The sequence below is a fragment of the Salvia hispanica genome, chromosome 3 (assembly GCF_023119035.1).
Source record: "Salvia hispanica cultivar TCC Black 2014 chromosome 3, UniMelb_Shisp_WGS_1.0, whole genome shotgun sequence".
Classification (NCBI taxonomy): domain Eukaryota; kingdom Viridiplantae; phylum Streptophyta; class Magnoliopsida; order Lamiales; family Lamiaceae; genus Salvia; species Salvia hispanica.
In genome coordinates this window covers 34,205,941-34,223,235 of record NC_062967.1, presented here as the reverse complement: position 1 = coordinate 34,223,235, position 17,295 = coordinate 34,205,941, and the positions used below count along the sequence as shown (strand labels likewise).

Sequence of the window (17,295 nt, the reverse complement as noted above, 5' to 3'; positions counted from 1 at the left end):
AATAAATTTGAATAGTTGGTACATAATTATGATTAAATCGTGAACCAACCAATAATTTGTCTTAACTAACAATAAATGATTTACTCTTACTCATACTTATTTACCTAATTATTTTGGTAGTTAATGAAAATGAAATGCAATTCAATTTGATAGTTTGTTAATTATTCAAAACATAAAGTTGCAATTCAAATAATTAATATTCGAAATCCAAAAATCCAATCTGAATCATGTTCATATTTAAAATTTGGTTTGGATCTAATTGAAATTTTTAAAATTTATTCGGATGTTCAGATTGAATATAATAAATCTGAATTAATCTGACATTCGAAATATATTTATATACTATATACACTATGTATGTAATAAAAATATTTTATACTATATTTTTGAGTTAGATATAATGATATTTGGTCCTTATTAGATAATCAGATTTTGATATTGAATATTTAAATTTTGGATATTTCGTATAGGATGAAATTTCAGATTTTTAGACAATTCAAATTAGATCTAATTAATTTTTTGTAAACACTCAGATTTTTTAATCAGATTAGAGCACTCCCAATGGTGCCGGCTAAAAGTCGGCGTTTTTTCACCGTCTATCGCCGAGTTATCGCCGACCAATGGGAGAGGCCGGCGATAATTCGGCGATTTTTCCTCCCGTTTTATCGCCAATCGGCGAAAAATCGCCGGATTATCGCCGACCACTGTGGGCGATAATTCGGCGATAAATATATTTTTTATTTTTTTTTTAATTTCCCCCCTATAAATACACACCTTCTCTTCATTCTCTCCCCATCCCCATCCCTTTTCTCGCTTCATTCTCTCCTCATCCTCATCCCTTTTCTCTCTTCATTTATTTTCTCTCTCTCCATCTATATTTAATGAATTCTGAATCGTCTTCTCATTCTCGGTCCGACGAGGAGATATCTCATTCTTCTTCCGAAGAGGAGGTACCTCCCGCTCCCACCGGATGGGATGTCGCGGGTTTCGCCAACAACCCAGTCAACAACTATATCTCCCGTTTCATACAAAGCGAGCTTGCTCGAATGCAGCAGCCACCCCAACGGCCAATCCGCAGGCGGCGCCGATACATCCCCCGCGACCACGCTGGTGGGCACGATCGGCTGTTCGCCGATTATTTTGCTGAGGAACCACGTTATCCGGCAGATGTATTTCGTCGCCGATTCAGAATGCGCCGCTCCCTCTTCCTGCGCATTGTTAATGCGTTGTCCGCGCGTTACCCCGAGTTCCGGCTCCAGCGAGACGCCACAGGGAAGCCCGGTCTATCGCCCCTGCAGAAATGCACTGTTGCCATCCGACAATTGGCATATGGAGGGTCCGCCGACATGTTCGATGAGTATCTGCAATGCGGCGAGACGACTGGACAACGAGTGCCCGAAGAATTTTTGTCAGGGCGTGCGAGAGATATTTGGGGAGCACTACCTTCGCTCGCCGGACGCACTGACCGCGCTCCTCGCCGGATTGGCACCGGAGGAGCCACGGCTTTCCGGGGATGCTCGGCAAAGATCGATCGTATGCACCGGCAGTGGAAGAACCGCCCAACCGCGTGGCGAGGCCAGGCCACTACCGGCTACAAAGGTACGCATCCCACCATCATTCTTGAAGCCGTTGCCGACCAACGGCTTTGGATTTGGCATGCTTATTTTGGTATAGCCGGGTCGAACAACGACCTAAATGTTCTCAATTCCTCGCCCCTTTTCAACGAGCGGGTCAACGGGTTAGGCCCCTCCATCGAATTCACGGCCAATGGCAATGTGCATAACATGGGGTACTACCTGGCTGACGGCATCTATCCGCAATGGCCCGTGTTTTTGAAGACGATCAGATGTCCAATCGGAGATAGTAGAAAGTATTTTGCCCGAGCGCAAGAGTCTGCGCTCAAGGATGTGGAGAGGGCGTTTGGGGTGCTCCAATCGCGATTTGCACTGGTAAAGGGCCCGACGCGCTTTTTCTACCAGGGGGATATTGCCGACATCATGTATGCGTGCATCATCATGCATAACATGATCATCGATGATGAACACGAAGGCGTCCTCAACGTCACCAACGACACTAGTGTTGCATCATCGAGTCACGGTGTCTCAACCGAGTCCGAGTCCGCCCGCCGGGGTGTACCGTACAACGAACATGAACGGTTCAAGGCGTTCATGGACATACACCAGAAGGAGGCCCATCGAGCACTACAACACGATATGATCGAAGAATTGTGGGCAAATAGAAACCGCGCCCACCGCCCTTGAATTTTTTAACTTTGAATTTTTTTTCCATTCCTGTACTATTTTTTTTTTTTATTAATTTTCGTCGTTGTAATGTTTACCCGTGTTTAATACAACGAACTTTATTACTATTATTTGTTTTGTCTTATAAATTAAATTAGCTAGCTTTATTATATAAAAAAATAAAACAATTAAATTAGTGATGATGTAAAAATGAAATGTTGAGTTAGGGAGAAATAAGGGAGAAACCATTGGAGCAGTTGGCTAAAAGTTGGCTAAAAACTGGGGATAAATTATGGTGCTGATGTGGCAGGAATTAGGGAGAAATAAGGGAGGTTTTAGGGAAATTGTTGGGAATGCTCTTAGACAAATTCCAATCCAAAATTTGAATATGGTCTCCTAAAATAAGGATTGACACACAGTTAACATAAATAATATTACTCCCTTATCCCACTATATTCAAATGGAACATCTTAAAAAAATACTACTTTCATCCCCTAAAATTTGTCTCACTTTAACCTGACACGGGTTTTAAAAAATATAATGGGAAATGAGTTGAAAAAGTTAGTGGATTGTGCGTCCTAGTTTTATATACTCCCTTCGTCCCACAAAAGATGTCACACTTGTGGGACGGCACGAGATTTTAGGAAGTGTTATTTTGTGTGCTAAATGGAGAGAAATAATATTATTTTTATATTCACGTGAGAGAGAACTTTTTCTAAAAATGGAAATGTGACATCTTTTGTGGGACAAACTAAAAAGGAAAGTGTGATATCTTTTATGGGACGGAAGGAATATTAGTATTATAATAAAATATGGGTATGAATGAGTTAGTGAAATAAATGGTACAAATTTCCGGGATAGTAAAATTTAGTATCATTTAAAAATAACACATGAGAAATAGGGAGTTGAGGAGTACTTATTATTTTTCTTAAATTTTGAAGTCATAAAAATCTTTATTAGGCACTCCATAAAATCAAAAACGTTTTGCAAGTATCAAGAAAACTCTAATCATATCAAACTAGCTATCAATTGTTGGGCCCATTATAAAACGGGCCGGACCCATCGTAATAATTTCACCCGACCCGGCCCAATGAAATCGTTCTTCAAACAACCTATCTCCTCTACAAACACTGCAAAATCCGCACAAGAGAAGCAAAAAATTTCCCTCTGTTTATCACAATTAAGGAGAAATTCGACGAGCCCAGAAGAAATTTCTAGTTCCAAAGTTCTGAAGAAGAATCCCGGAGTTAATTAATGGCCACTCAAGGACTGTCAGTGTTCTCAATTACGCCCATTTCTTCAGCTGCATCTCAGTCCCGCACAAAATCCTTCGAGCAATCGTTGAATTTCAATCCACAGAGTACTTTTTTGGGCGCCAAGCTCTCGACCCAGCTCTCAAATTCCAGTCTTGTTGCCTCGAAACGACGTAGTTACGCTGTCGCCACCATCTCCTTCAGCCTGCCCAGCATGTAATATTCAGTTTCTTGTATGAGAAAAACCATTCTTCTGTTATCGCATTGAAAGTAAATTTGATTTGTTACTTTGGGTTTTGCAGACAGACAGATGGGCTTAAAAATGATGAGAGGGCCAAGTAAGATTTTGTTGTGGTTCATTTTCTTTATTTCCCTTTTTTTTGGTTGCAATTGTTAATTTTCGTGAATTGTATTATTGATGTGGCTTGAGCATTCTTGTGATTCTGTTGCTGTGTTACAACAATGGTGATTGCAGATGGTCAGCTAGGGCGATTAAATCGTTCGCTATGGGCGAATTGGAGGCACGGAAGCTCAAGTATCCGAACACCGGGACAGAGGCTCTACTCATGGGCATTTTGGTTGAAGGTCTGAAATAAACCTATTGCTGCTTTATTCCAGTTATTTAGAGCTTATATTTGTACCCAAATCTCGATTTTGTTACTAAAATATGGTTGTTTAAGTTTTATGTCAAATGTAAATTTTCTCAAGAATCTGATTTTGTTTATAAAGCTGTTTACTCAACAAAGATGGAAAGATCTTTTTGGTGTTGAGCTGAAATAGCATCTCTGCTGATTGTTGATCATGAAGCTCAATTGTTGATCCTGCAGGAACCAGTTTGGCAGCAAAGTTTTTGAGGGACAATGGCATTACACTCTTTAAGGTGCGGGATGAGATTGTAAAATTGATAGGGAAATCAGACATGTATTATTTCAGTCCTGAGCATCCTCCGTTGACTGAACCGGCCCAGAAGGCTCTTGATTGGGCAATTGAGGAGAAGCTGAAGTCAGGTACAAATATTTTTTAACATACCATGTCATTTAGTGGGCTTCTTTCATATCTTTATATCATCATTTCATTCAAATGTGTATTTGCTAATTTCATTGTTGTATTGTTTTAACCACATTTCGGTAGAGCTACTTTTTTCACAGAAACTTGAGTAGAAAATATTGTCTATAGCTTCTCTTATCTTTCTTAGTTAATCTACTTTAGAATACGTGTTTCCCAATGCGTTCGAATTTCAAAAAATTTGGAGCTTGTTTGGTTTTTTGAGGGGAATCAACAAATTGAGCATACCCAGCAGTAAGGATTCAAAGTAAGTTCAGGTTTACATGCATCTTTGTGTCATTTCTTTCCGGTTCTCTCATTTCAAACCCGTCAACCAAACCAAAACTGGAACCAATCCTTCTCCCCAATACGAAACTAAAACGAAATTGGTGACATGCGGCTTTCAACACAGCATTGGTTCAGCTTGAAATAGAGAGGGTGTAATCCAACAAAACACCAGAAATTGATTGCTAGTCTAATTTGTGTACTTTTACAAGATAGACTCATTTGAGGTTTGTTCCATCGGGATACACGCCCGCATCCCAACTAGCTTAGCTTTTCTCGTTCTCATAATGAAATAATGTGGCAAGCACCCAACATCTCGATCCAGAGCTGAATCTTGACTCACATTTATTCCTCAGGTACTATGTTTGGGTAGACACGGGATTAAATTGGCGTTGGTATAAATGTCACAGAAGCCTTGAGTAGACTGTAGCCGTTACTCGTTAGTTGAGATGTACTTTTGTTTATTTACGGGTTTTGTTTTATAGATATAGTAATTTGCAGTCCAGTATTTCCGAGTTTGCTTGCATTTCCTAGATGTCATAGAAGCCTTGTGTACACCACATTTGTCCTCTCTTCCTCCTCTCGCCCACTCCTCCACGACCACTACCACAATGTGGGCTTCCATACAACATAGATCTAGGATTAGGGTTCGCTGCTTTTGCCTATATATATATATATATGTCCTCTACTTGTAATTGTATCTGAAAATTATATAGTGAAACCACTGTCTTGCCATTGCCCCCCCGTATATAGTTGCACAAAATATCAAATTGGGTAAACAATTCCAGTGTTTATTTTGTTTTGTTCGTGATTCCTTGTGTTTATTTCCTAACGAGTACATCCATTGGCCATGGTGCATTTTAACTAAAACTCAGTTGGGATGCAGGCGAAAGCGGTGAAATAACAGCAGCACATATACTTCTCGGAATTTGGGCACAAAAAGAGGCTGCAGGTCATAAGATACTGGCTGGATTTGGTTTTGATGATGCGAAGGCTGCAGAACTAGCTAAAAATGTAGGCTAACATAAATATTTGGATTCACATTATAACAATCACTTCAGTTTCGTTCACTAAAGCTGCTCCCGTTTACATGCGTGCAGATGGATAAGGATACAATTTACAAGTGACCTCTTCAATTTGTCTGAGAATCTTGAATCATTCATTCAGGTACATTTGAAAGGGGGAAATGGTTCTTGGCTGAATGATATCGGTTTATAGATTAATTTCAACAGGAATGACGCTCTCTGTAGCTTTTGTTTCGATTTTTCCGTCATACACTGTAAACCCTGATATTCTTAATGTCACCATTGATTATACCCGTCTGCTTTATGAAATCGTTTCTGTAGCTTTATTTTGGATCGTCGTGGATCGTCATGTTCCATTTTTGTGGATGTATTTTCGACAAAATAATACGTATGATGATTTATAGACTTTCCAGCTTTATTTGGTTATTTCTGTGCCCCAAAAATTGTTCGTGCATCGGATCGGATTGACACGAATTATGAAATAATTAACCATTTATATATGTGTTAGAATTATGAATCCAGATTTGATTTTTGTCAAACTGTACGTGCATAAAATAAGTGCACAAAAATGCTAATCCTGTGTTGGTAGATGTTAAGACTTTATTGACATTAATTGAAACTTACAATTATACAAAAGGAATTATATTTGGATTAAATGATATACAACGATCATTATTCTTTTTGGCATACGTCCAATCCTACCTAATACTAATAATTATTATTGTAACATTAAAATATGATGAATTCACAATTAGAAACGGATTTTGGATCCAGATCCAACCCCTTTGATATTATATTTAGATTATGTTGTAGTGCATGTTTAATATTCCACTTTTGACATTTTAAAAGTGCAAACTGTAATTTATATAACAAGAAAGATGAGAGTTCTTATCTCTTATTCAAAGTCAAGCATAGAAACAAGATTAAAATTTCATCTTTTATGACAAATGAGATCCATAGTTTCGGGTTTTTATGAATCTAGATCTATACCTCATTCTCTCGTTAGATCTTATGAACATGCTTCTCCATCACTTGGATTTATAAAGCTAACAAATGATGACTAAAATCATCCACAAGACCACAACTAACTTAGAACTCTATCATTCATGATCTAACCATTTGTTTGTCAAATTTATTTATTTTTAACCTTAAATTTCAATATTTCAAAAATAAAATTAAAAAAAATATTTTTGAAAAGTCGTGTATCGATACGTGTACTTTATACTGAAATTTATACATTGAAATCATAGTTTAATTTCAAATAGACTACCAGCTAGTCGAAAACACAATCACATATAATTTTAAACCTAAAAATAAATAAAAGGAAAAAAACCCGACTATTCCCAACATTGTACTACTTTCATTTCCGTGAATTGCACCGTACGTAACTGCGATCCGACTATGCTGTACTTGAATTAGCGTCCGCGTTGTGCATGCTCTAGCGACGTGATCTATGGTAATGATTGGGTCTCTTGTGATCCCTTTAGAATGTCCACAGCACATGATTGTACTCTCTCACCTAATAACGGGCTGCTCTCCGCTGACTCCTTTGTGCTCGGTCCCCATAACATTAATCCAATCTCTACCGTCGTATACGAAAACCCTCCAACTGCGTCGCCATTTTGAAAATTCTCAATATAATTTAAAAATATATAATTGCTAAAATTAATTTCAGATATAACTAATGTAGGATATATATTAATTGAGCATATTTAGTCACTACAAAAATAAGTTGATAAAACCCACTTTTCTTGTGATGGAATGAAATAGAGTACTAAAATTGAACATAAAGAAGGCATATCAAATTTATTAATGTAGGAGAAAGATGGATTACCTAAGAAAACAAGAAATGCGATATCAGAGATGGACAACTCTCCCTTAAAAGCGTAAAAAACGAGCAAGGCGAGAATAGCTAAAGTCGCAAAAGCAGAGAGGATAAATTGAGAAGGAGAAGCCCCCACTCTCATCTTGACGGCTTTCTGCAGAATGTTATCCAATGAATCAAGAATGATTAAATATATAGGTGAAATGGAGGGTTTTTTATTTCAATGAAGTAACGACATTATGGATGAGGGGTTGTCACATCATGCTTATTGTATACATTACATGTGAACTACTACCTTCAAATATATATTATTATACTAATAACTAACGTAAGAGAGAGAAATGTGGTTACAATAATTTACATTATGTGAACTTCACCAACATTATAAAATAATGTCTACGGTTATGAAGTAGTTCAAAAAAATCATGAAATTGGTCTAAGTTCTGATACGTTCCTCAACTTTAAAATTAATAGGAAAATGAAGTTTGAATTTGTTAGCCATTATTCTAAGGTGACTTTTGGTGAAAGCGGACAAAAAATTATATGCGGACGTCACTGCTAATGAGTTAAACGATGATGTCTATTCATACAAAAACGATATCATTAAGCTGAAAAACATCAACAAATATAATACACATAGGATTCCAAATTTTTTCGCCGTGAAATGAATGTGAACAAATTCAAATTAGCTTCATGATTACAGTATTTCTGGTCAGTGGCTAGTCAGTCAGCCACACCATCCAAAATTAATACGCATTTGCACTGCTTCATTAAAATTGATTAACGTATGTACAAGAAAATTTCGATATGAGCCATTTGCAAAAAAGTGAACTATTGTGATTTTAAATTCAAATCTTCAAAGTTACATGATCCATCGAAATTGATCTAATTTAAATAGCAATTAGCCCAATAAAAAACACAAAATCATAAATTGAAGGAAAGTTTTTTAATATTTTGATCTTCATGGCTTGAACGATAAAATAATTGGCACATAAGAGGTGGCCATTAAAAATGCAAGGGTACGATGAAATATGAATAACAACTTGAAAATATGTTTATCGAAGGTTTGGTTGTTAACAACTATAGAGAAACCATTAGTTAATTAAAAAAAATTAGTATGAGGTGTGATCCACCCAACATTGCTCGTGAAAAGATTCGGAAATAATTCCTAACTAAAGCATGTTGTAAATACTAAATTAATTACTTAAAACGTTAAACGTGGCATGCAAGTTGGCATTGACTTTCACTATGAAACGAATCAAGAAAATGATATTCCAACGACCCCTAACTCTCTCTAGATCTATGAGTAATGATTAATGATTTTCACCTTAAAAAATAGAATTCATATTTTATTAAAAAAAAATTGTCTATTTTTATTAATAAAGTCAAATAATTTTTTAAAATTTGTATCGATTAAAAATGAGATATTTAATAGACAATTATATAGGAAGCTAAAACAAATCAAAAGTGAATCTTAAGTAACAATGGAGATTGAAACAAAGTTAATCTCAATTAAAACCATCAAACCATAAAATCTCTCCAAGAGCGTTTTCAATGGCGGACGTCGCGGTAGGATATCGCCGACGTCCAACCGGATGTCCGCCGTAGTGGCGACAGTCGAACGTCCCACTCGGACGTCCGAGTTTTAATTTTTTAATTTTTTAAAACTCTATAAATATGGCTCGTTGAACTTCATTTCATTCACATCACTTGTGTTGACAAGTTTATCTCTCTAAATCTACAAATTTCATTTCTACTACAATGGATTACAGGAACTCCCCCACCACGAGCGGAGGAAACACACCCACGATTCCCACCGGAACGGAGGGAAACTTTGCGGGGATGAATCCCCAGATGGCAGGGATGAATCCTCAAATGGCGGGGATGGCGGGGATGACTCCCCAAATGTTCTACAGTATGTTCAATTGGATGAGTCAGATGAATGGGATGATGCCAGGGGCAGCGGGGATGGGCGGTATGCCGAAAAATATGGCGGGGGTGGGTGGGATGATGCCCGAGGCAGCGGGGATGGGCGGTACGCCGCCAAATATGGCGGGGGTGGGTGGGATGATGCCCGGGGCAGTGGGGATGGGTGGTACGCCGCCAAATATGGCGGTGGGTGGGTCGATGCAGCACAGGAGCCCGAGGACGCCTAGGGAATCTGTCTATCGCCCATATATAGATTTGTTGGCCGATGATTCCCAAAGTACTGTTCCGGAGACTCAGTACGCCGGCATCGAGACTTTCTCTTTTGAGGAGTTGGGAGCGGAGTTGGGGCTATCGCCGATCCGTGAGACTCCCGATGAGGCGGAGCCTGCTGCAAGGGGCAGGAACAAAGACAAGGGCAAGGCCAGGGGCGGGGGTAGGGGCAAGGGCAAAGTCCCGAGCTCTTCCTCGCACATGGGGGCAGAGGAGGAGGAGGGTGAGGATGAGCCGGAGAGGAGGACGATCTGGATCGTGTGGGATAATGCCGCGCTTGCGAAGGCCTGGATCGGTGTAGTAGAGGATCCCTATGTCGGGCCGAACCATTATGTTGACCGATTGTGGCTTCGCATTAGTGAGGCCTACCTCATATGCAAACCGTCTGGGGCGAAGCCTCGCACTTCCGAGCAATGCCGGAAAGCAGTGGCTTCGGTTGAGGCCTAAGCTCAGTCGTTTTGCCGCCCTCTACCAAAACAACATGCGCATGGCAACCAGCGGCATGTCTGAGGATGATGTGAAGAAACGAGCCTTGGCCCAATACCCCGTCAAAGAATTGAAGTTCAAAGATTTTGACCAATGGGAGGCCTTTCTCGTGGTTAGGGATTCGCAAAAGTTTGCTATGGGTGTCGACTTGGGCTGGAAGCGGACGAAAATCAACTCTTCCGGTGAGTACAACAGCAGTGCTGGTTTGCATGAGCTCCCCGAAGCCGAGGAAGTGGCCCCACTACCACGATCAGACTCTCGCCGTCGTTGTCGCCCGATGGGGCAAAAGGCTGCGCAGCGGATGCGAGGGGAAGCGGCAGCGGCAACGGGTCCTACGAGGTCAAATCGGAGGCCCCAAAAGGCCTAGGTAACGACCGTCTCGCCCGCGCGCAGCTAACGAAGACCCTGATGCAGAGCACGAGTAAGTGGTTTAGCACGCATGATCTTGTGTACAAAAGACTGTGCAAGGATGTGGTCGATGCATGTCGGCGCGATTTAGGAATGCCACCCATTGATGATTATGGCGTCGAGATTGGGGGCGGGGACGTCGGAGGCGGCAGCGGCACGGGCGACGGGGACGAGGACGAGGAGGAGTGAGAGCCGAGGGTTGTATTTCTCGACTTTTTATGATTATGTAATTTTTAGGTATTATGTAATTTTTTTTTAATTATGTAATTTTTTTTAAGTTTTATGTAATTTTTTAATGAAGTATTCGAATTTTCCCGTATTCCGTGTCGACATTTTAATTCCGTAAATTGAATAATTGTGAATTTAATTTTATTGCGGGAAGTCCTAGTGGGAAGTCCTAGTGCAATGGGAAGTCCTAGTAAAATGGGAAGGGCTAGTGATGACGTGGCAGAAAGTTTTTGTGGAAAGTCCTAGTGGGAAGAGCGCCACCGGAGACGCTCTAAAAATACCAACTCTCATTTCTCGATCAGCTTGCCTTCACAACATTCATCCCCTTCGCCTACTTCTATACACCAAACCCTAATTTTTCAAAATTCCTAAATCAAACCACCTGAAGAAATCCCTATCGCAGGCCCTCTCCATATACTACCCCTCGCCGGCCGCCTCGTCGGCAACCTCTGCGTTGGCTCAACTGCAACGACGCTGGCGTCCCCTTCATCGAAGGCGAAGCCGATTGCGACGTCTCGCAGTTCATCACCGATCCGAACGATGAGAAGATGGAGAAGCTTTTACCTCATCACAAGACAAAAGAGTTCCAACATCTTTGCCTGGCTGTTGGGGTGAACGAATTCCGATGCGGTGGAATCGCCGTCGGGATCGTTCTCTCGCACAAGATTGCCGCGGATTATCTTCGCTATCGTTTGTTAACACGTGGTCCGCCGTGGACAGAGGCGAGGACGTGACGCTCCCGAATTTCGATGCCACCTATGCTCCGCCGCTAGACATCCTAAGCCTCGAGCCTCTGGTTACGGGATTGGTTGAGGAAGAGGTCGTGAACAAAGTCATCACATTCTCGGCGTTGGAGATCTTCGCCTGTGAAAATTATACTCTCTCCGTGTGTCAATTGAAGAGACGTTTTGACTCGCACGAGTTTTAAGAAATTATTTGACTTTATTAAGAAAATGAGTAAAAAAGTTAATAAAAAAAAATTGCAAAAAAAAAAAGATAAATGTGTATAAAAAATAATTGAAGTAGAAGACAACTTAAAAAAGAAGAAATTAACTAGGTCAATTTTTTCATAAATGAAAATGATCCAACTAGAGTGAGACAATCCAAAATGAAATACGAACCAAATATCATACTTATGACAGATAGGAGTATTATTTTCTCTCTCCTCTCTCTCACATTTGACTTATCCCATCCTTCTCTATTTCATGTTTTATCTGTATTAGGTACACTGTAGGAGGGAATCATCCGAGCCGGGCGGAGGCGTTGTCGGCTTTTATATGGACCCGGTTCGTGTCCACTGCTGGGGTTTGGTGCCCCTTGCATAGCGGAAGACTTGTACAAAACAAATAAATCAGACAATGAGCTATTTGACCGATTATGCGATTAATCAATTCATATGTTAAACAGATAATTACATGCTAGAACGCAAATAATTCATGCTTAGAAAAATATAAATCCTAAACATGATCTCTACGGTTTAGAGTTACTGGTTTGATTCTCCAAAGAATCGACGATTGCTTGCGCCTTCTCCATGATGATCTTCAATACTAGACCACGGATCTTCTGACTGGTTCCCAAACTATATGCCGATATGGATACTAGGACTTAAATAAAAGAGACAGAGGAGGAGCTGAAATTCTCACGGAGGAGAAAATAAAAAATCGTTTCCTTCTATAGAGAGAAAGGAACGAAAATTTTATAATGAAATAATTAATTATTATGTCTCCTTTATTCTCCTATTTATATTAAGTTCCTTTTGGGCCCAGACAGGGATTTATGGAAGGTTTTGGATATGGGCTCACCCCAATTAACTTTTTACTAATTAAATTGAACCCACAATTTAATACAAACTTATATTGGAATATTACGAGCAGCCACTACAGAAGTAATATTCACCTCCCCATCCAAATCCGAAATTACAAGTAATCCGGGTTTCCACTTTGTTTATTATTTATTTCCCGCGCTTAAGATATAAATGTTCATTAATTATTTAATGTATGCTATGGACTTAATTAATTAACATCTTATTAATTCCAAGAGTGGACTAGCAAGAAACACTTATTTATTATTCATAGAGTGATAAAACTCCAACTGGCCAGTTTTCCGAATAATAAAACCTTGTTCGAGCTCCTCTTGAGGACATTATCAAACGAGACTCACCTCGCGCACGATTCAACATAATAGCAATCCTAGCACCGCTAGATATTAATCACCACTACCCAATATATCGGGATTATTGGGTTGCGAAAAACCCGCACCATTTGATAAGTCAAAGTAGTGCATAATCAATACCGTATGCTCAATGCTAACGTATGTAGATTAAGAAATAGTTATTTATCAAGACCTAATCTTTCAGTAGATAGCATAAAGATTCACGTCTTGCGGTTAGATCCATTCAGTGCTATACCACACCAACGTCATCTTATTTCAGTAAGGCTTAGAAATAATCGGACTGACATTGCAACCTTTCACGATAGGTAGTCTAAGCCTATCTGGGTTGTGAAATTCTTCTTTTTCTTTTGCAAAGCATTGCATAGAACCGACTGTGTTACCTTAAAGTGGACGACGCCCACAACCAGTCTACTAAGCAAAAGATTTAGACTTTGTTTGCTTCTTATACATTTAAATGTTTATAAAACATCTTATAAATGTCCAAGCAAACACAATGTAATAATATACTGATTCTATTCGTGCGAAACTGCTCGAATAATACTGAATCGGGTTAAAAGTGAATTGTAGAGTTTTTCGTATACAAACAAGATTCTATTCGCGCGAAACTGCTTGAAACATGCTTTTCAGTATACCAAACCTAACATCCACAACGGGCGTTAGATCCGACTCGAGTGATAAAAATCCATGGGTTCCATCCTAAAACCAATTGGTGATAGGAGGAGGGGCTGAGACTTATATACTAGTTTCAGTTTTCTCTTGACACCGATGTGAGACAGTTATATGTTATCTCTTTAGTTTCAATTGCCAACATCGAGTAAGATCTACATTGTGTATAATGCGATAAACCTACGTGCCAGGGCCGACCCACCTCTGTCCAAACACCACTTTGGTAACGTTGTGTGGGTTTCAACCTCGGAGGTGGCTGCCGAAGACGGAGGCGCCGAGCTTATCAGGAAGGTTCGGAGAGCATCGGAGGCGCTCGACGCCGGCTACGTTGCTGGCCTGAAGGATAGAGAGAAGCAATTGGAAGAGATAATGGTGCAGGCTCAAGCCTCAAGCTAGTAAAGTGGAGGTTAGGTTTTTCTTTTCGAAAGTGTGTGGGTTTCCTATGTATGAAGCGGATTTCGGGTGGGGAAAACCCAACCGGGTTGTGGGGCCGGGTTGGGCTACAAGAATATGGCATATTTTATGGATACAAAGAGCGGGGATGGAATTGAGGTATTAATTCAGTTGAGCAAACAAGATATGAGGATATTCAATGCTCATTTAGTGTTGAAAAGTAATTTGTAATGCTAGTCCTATAAAAATGTCACACTTGTGGGATGACACAGAATTTTAAGAGGTTTTATTTTTTTATGTGCAATGGAGTGATAAAATATAATTTTAATATTAACGTAAGAAAAAGTTTTATTAAAAATGAAAATGTGACATCTTTAATGGAACTAACTAAAAAGGAAAGTAAGACGTTTTTTATTGGACGGAGGGAGTAGTATTTCCCCGCCGGCAAAAATCTGACCCGTTTTGTTATTGGAATGTCTTCAAATAAAATATATGTTTAATTTTTTTGCATATTTTATAACTAGACAACACTACACTAATTCATTACATCACGTTCTATTATGAAATCAATACTGCTATATATATTTAACTTTTTTCATCTATATTCTTTATAAAGTTGAACAATTTCTTAAATCGTGCACACGAGGGAGGATATTTTCAACCAAAACAACTTAGTTTGGAAATTAAAATGAGTTATAAATGCTAAATTAATCACTTAAACGTGGCAACGGCCAACTGAGGTGTTGTCAATGACTTTCACTACGAAACAAACAAGAAGATGAGATATTCCAACGACTCCAAGTCTCCAATGGCCCTTAACCCGCTCTAGATTTATACTACGATAATGAGCAATGATTTTCGCTGTTGCACCATACTTTCAACAAATACTACTATAAATTAACATCATAATAAAAAAACGCTTTATAGTGAAATCTTGGTCATCGTATCAATAGGATGAACTTATTATTTTAATCGCAACTTTTTATTGAGTTTTGGTCAAACTCATAACTTTCAAACTCGATAAATTATGAAATTTGTATTTTAATGAAATGATAACATAGTACTCCCTCCGTCCCGCGTTACTTGCACTAGTTTCCTTTTTGGGCGTCCCAAGTTATTTGCACTCTTTCCTTTTTTAACAAAAGACAAAACATCTAATCACTCTTTTTTTATTCTATCGTTTACTTTACTCTCTCTTATCTTTCCTACTTTTTTCATCTCTCCTATTTATTTAATATAATTTCTTAACCTCCGTGCCCAAAAGTAAACGTTCAACTAACCGGGACGGAGGGAGTATTTAATAAAATGATACTTATGTGATGTTGATGTGGATTAAGGCAGAACCCTAATTTGGCCTCCTGTGTGAACAACCTAGGGAGGCGCTCATTGATGGTGAAGTGTTTGATTGCTCCAAACTAGGGAGGTGCTTTGCTTTGGTTTCACGGAAAATGAGGTGCTCACTTTGTAGTACTACTACAATTTAAAATAAAGCTGCGTGCTATCAAATTTATTAGTAGTGGAGGAGAAAGATTGATGACACACTCACAAAGAAAAAACCTCAGAAAATTCTAAGGAAAATATGTCTCCTCTAAAGAGGAAAATAAAAAATAAAAGACAAGAGAAGGACTGAGGATGGAGGATATAATCAAAAACAAGAAATGGAACATTTCCTCAAATGGAAAAGGAAGCACATTGGCGTGCTTCAATGGCTGTGATCCCACTTTATTTTCAACTGCAACAATCCATTCAAACTCAAAACCTTTATTTCTCTATAAATATCAAGTACTATAATTCATTCTCTATTAACTACTATCAAGTACTACTACTACAATAGTTCATTCTCGCTCCAAAGCTTTTTATTTGCCAACATGACTGATCCCTGCACAACCGACCTTCTCCCACTCCTTGGCTCCGGCACCAACGCCACAGCCGCAGCCTCCTATTTATGCGGCCGCCTCTCAGAGGAAACCTATGCCGTAGACAGCACATTCCTTCTGTTTTCGGCATTCTTAGTCTTTACCATGCAGCTTGGCTACGCAATGCTCAGCGCCGGCTCAATCCGAGCCAAGAACGCTGTGAGCATGATGCGCACTAGAGTTCTCGACGCTGCTGCTGGCGGCATCAGCTACTATTTGTTTGGCTTCGGCTTCGCCTTTGGTGGGCCCTCAAACGGTTTCATCGGAAACCGTTCTTTCGCTCTGAGCGAGTTCCCTTCTCCCGCTGCGGATTATAGCTTTTTCCTGAATCAGTGGGCTTTCGCCATTGCTGTTGCAGGTAAACATTCATAAGTCATAACCTTTTCCTCCTTTAGGCGGTCGTATGAGATTCTGAGTTCTCTTTTTTGTATTGTGATTAGGCATTATAAGCGGGTCCGTTGCAGAGAGAACTCGGTTTTTGGCGTATTTAATATACTCTTCATATCTCACCGGGTTTGTATACCCGGTCGTGTCGCACTGGGTCTGGTCCGGCTACGGTTGGGCCAGCGCGGGCAAGGTCGACGGGAGCCTCCTCTTCGGCTCAGGTGCCATCGACTTTTCCGGTTCAGGAGTGATCCACGTGGTCGGTGGCACTACCGCTTTATGGGGAGCACTCACTGTGGGGCCGAGGATAGACCGTTTCAACAACAACGGCCAGTCGTCCGCAATGCGTGGCCACAGTGCGCCGCTAGTGGTCCTGGGCACGTTCGTCATTTGGCTCGGATGGTACGGGTACAACACCAGCTCGTTCGGTACGATCGTGAAGTCGTACGGCACGAGGGGGCCTACTACGGCCAATGGAGCGCGATAGGCAGGACAGCTGTCGTGACCACATTGGCCCGAGGCACGGCTGGCGTGACCACCCTGTATGCAAAGAGGCTCTTGGAGGGGCACTGGAATGTGATCGACGTGTGCAATGGGTTGTTGGGAGGGCTTGTTGCAATCACCTCAGGGTGCTCTGTGGTTGAGCCATGGGCTGCAATTATATGCGATTTTGTGGCAGCTTGGGTTCTCATAGGGCTCAACAAGTTGGCTGAGAAGGCCAAGTACGACGACCCTATGGGTGCTGCGCAGATGGATCTCAGTTGTGGAGCT

General features: G+C 40.2%; 2 protein-coding genes, 1 long non-coding RNA gene and 1 pseudogene across 3 annotated transcripts; 3 read left to right on the top strand and 1 right to left on the bottom strand.

Moving 5' to 3' along the window:
- The first annotated feature begins 881 nt into the window (after positions 1 to 881).
- LOC125209933 lies at positions 882 to 2,261 on the top strand. The gene is made up of 2 exons (XM_048109508.1): positions 882 to 1,599; positions 1,744 to 2,261. The coding sequence occupies exons 1-2, from the start codon at positions 882 to 884 to the stop codon at positions 2,259 to 2,261; spliced, it is 1,236 nt and encodes a 411-aa protein (XP_047965465.1).
- Positions 2,262 to 3,385: 1,124 nt separating this feature from the next.
- On the top strand, positions 3,386 to 6,173 carry LOC125216852 (ATP-dependent Clp protease ATP-binding subunit CLPT1, chloroplastic-like). The gene is made up of 6 exons (XM_048118625.1): positions 3,386 to 3,709; positions 3,796 to 3,831; positions 3,969 to 4,078; positions 4,321 to 4,500; positions 5,709 to 5,836; positions 5,923 to 6,173. The coding sequence occupies exons 1-6, from the start codon at positions 3,495 to 3,497 to the stop codon at positions 5,947 to 5,949; spliced, it is 696 nt and encodes a 231-aa protein (XP_047974582.1). The 5' UTR covers positions 3,386 to 3,494; the 3' UTR covers positions 5,950 to 6,173.
- Positions 6,174 to 7,060: 887 nt separating this feature from the next.
- Positions 7,061 to 7,835, bottom strand: LOC125216853. The gene is made up of 2 exons (XR_007175469.1): positions 7,682 to 7,835; positions 7,061 to 7,456 (listed from the first exon to the last, which is right to left on the bottom strand). It is a non-coding gene; the product is annotated as an uncharacterized LOC125216853 (long non-coding RNA).
- Positions 7,836 to 16,092: 8,257 nt separating this feature from the next.
- The window catches only part of LOC125209932, a 1,694-nt pseudogene continuing 491 nt past the window's right edge, over positions 16,093 to 17,295 (top strand).

Bases quoted from the DNA above. Each gene is read 5' to 3' on its own strand.
- LOC125216852 (XM_048118625.1), top strand. From the start codon at position 3,495: ATGGCCACTCAAGGACTGTCAGTGTTCTCAATTACGCCCATTTCTTCA. The intron at 3,710-3,795 runs GTAATATTCAGT...TGGGTTTTGCAG, and splicing joins TCCTTCAGCCTGCCCAGCAT to ACAGACAGATGGGCTTAAAA. The intron at 3,832-3,968 runs GTAAGATTTTGT...TGGTGATTGCAG, and splicing joins AAAAATGATGAGAGGGCCAA to ATGGTCAGCTAGGGCGATTA.
- LOC125209933 (XM_048109508.1), top strand. From the start codon at position 882: ATGAATTCTGAATCGTCTTCTCATTCTCGGTCCGACGAGGAGATATCT. The intron at 1,600-1,743 runs GTACGCATCCCA...TCAACGGGTTAG, and splicing joins GGCCACTACCGGCTACAAAG to GCCCCTCCATCGAATTCACG.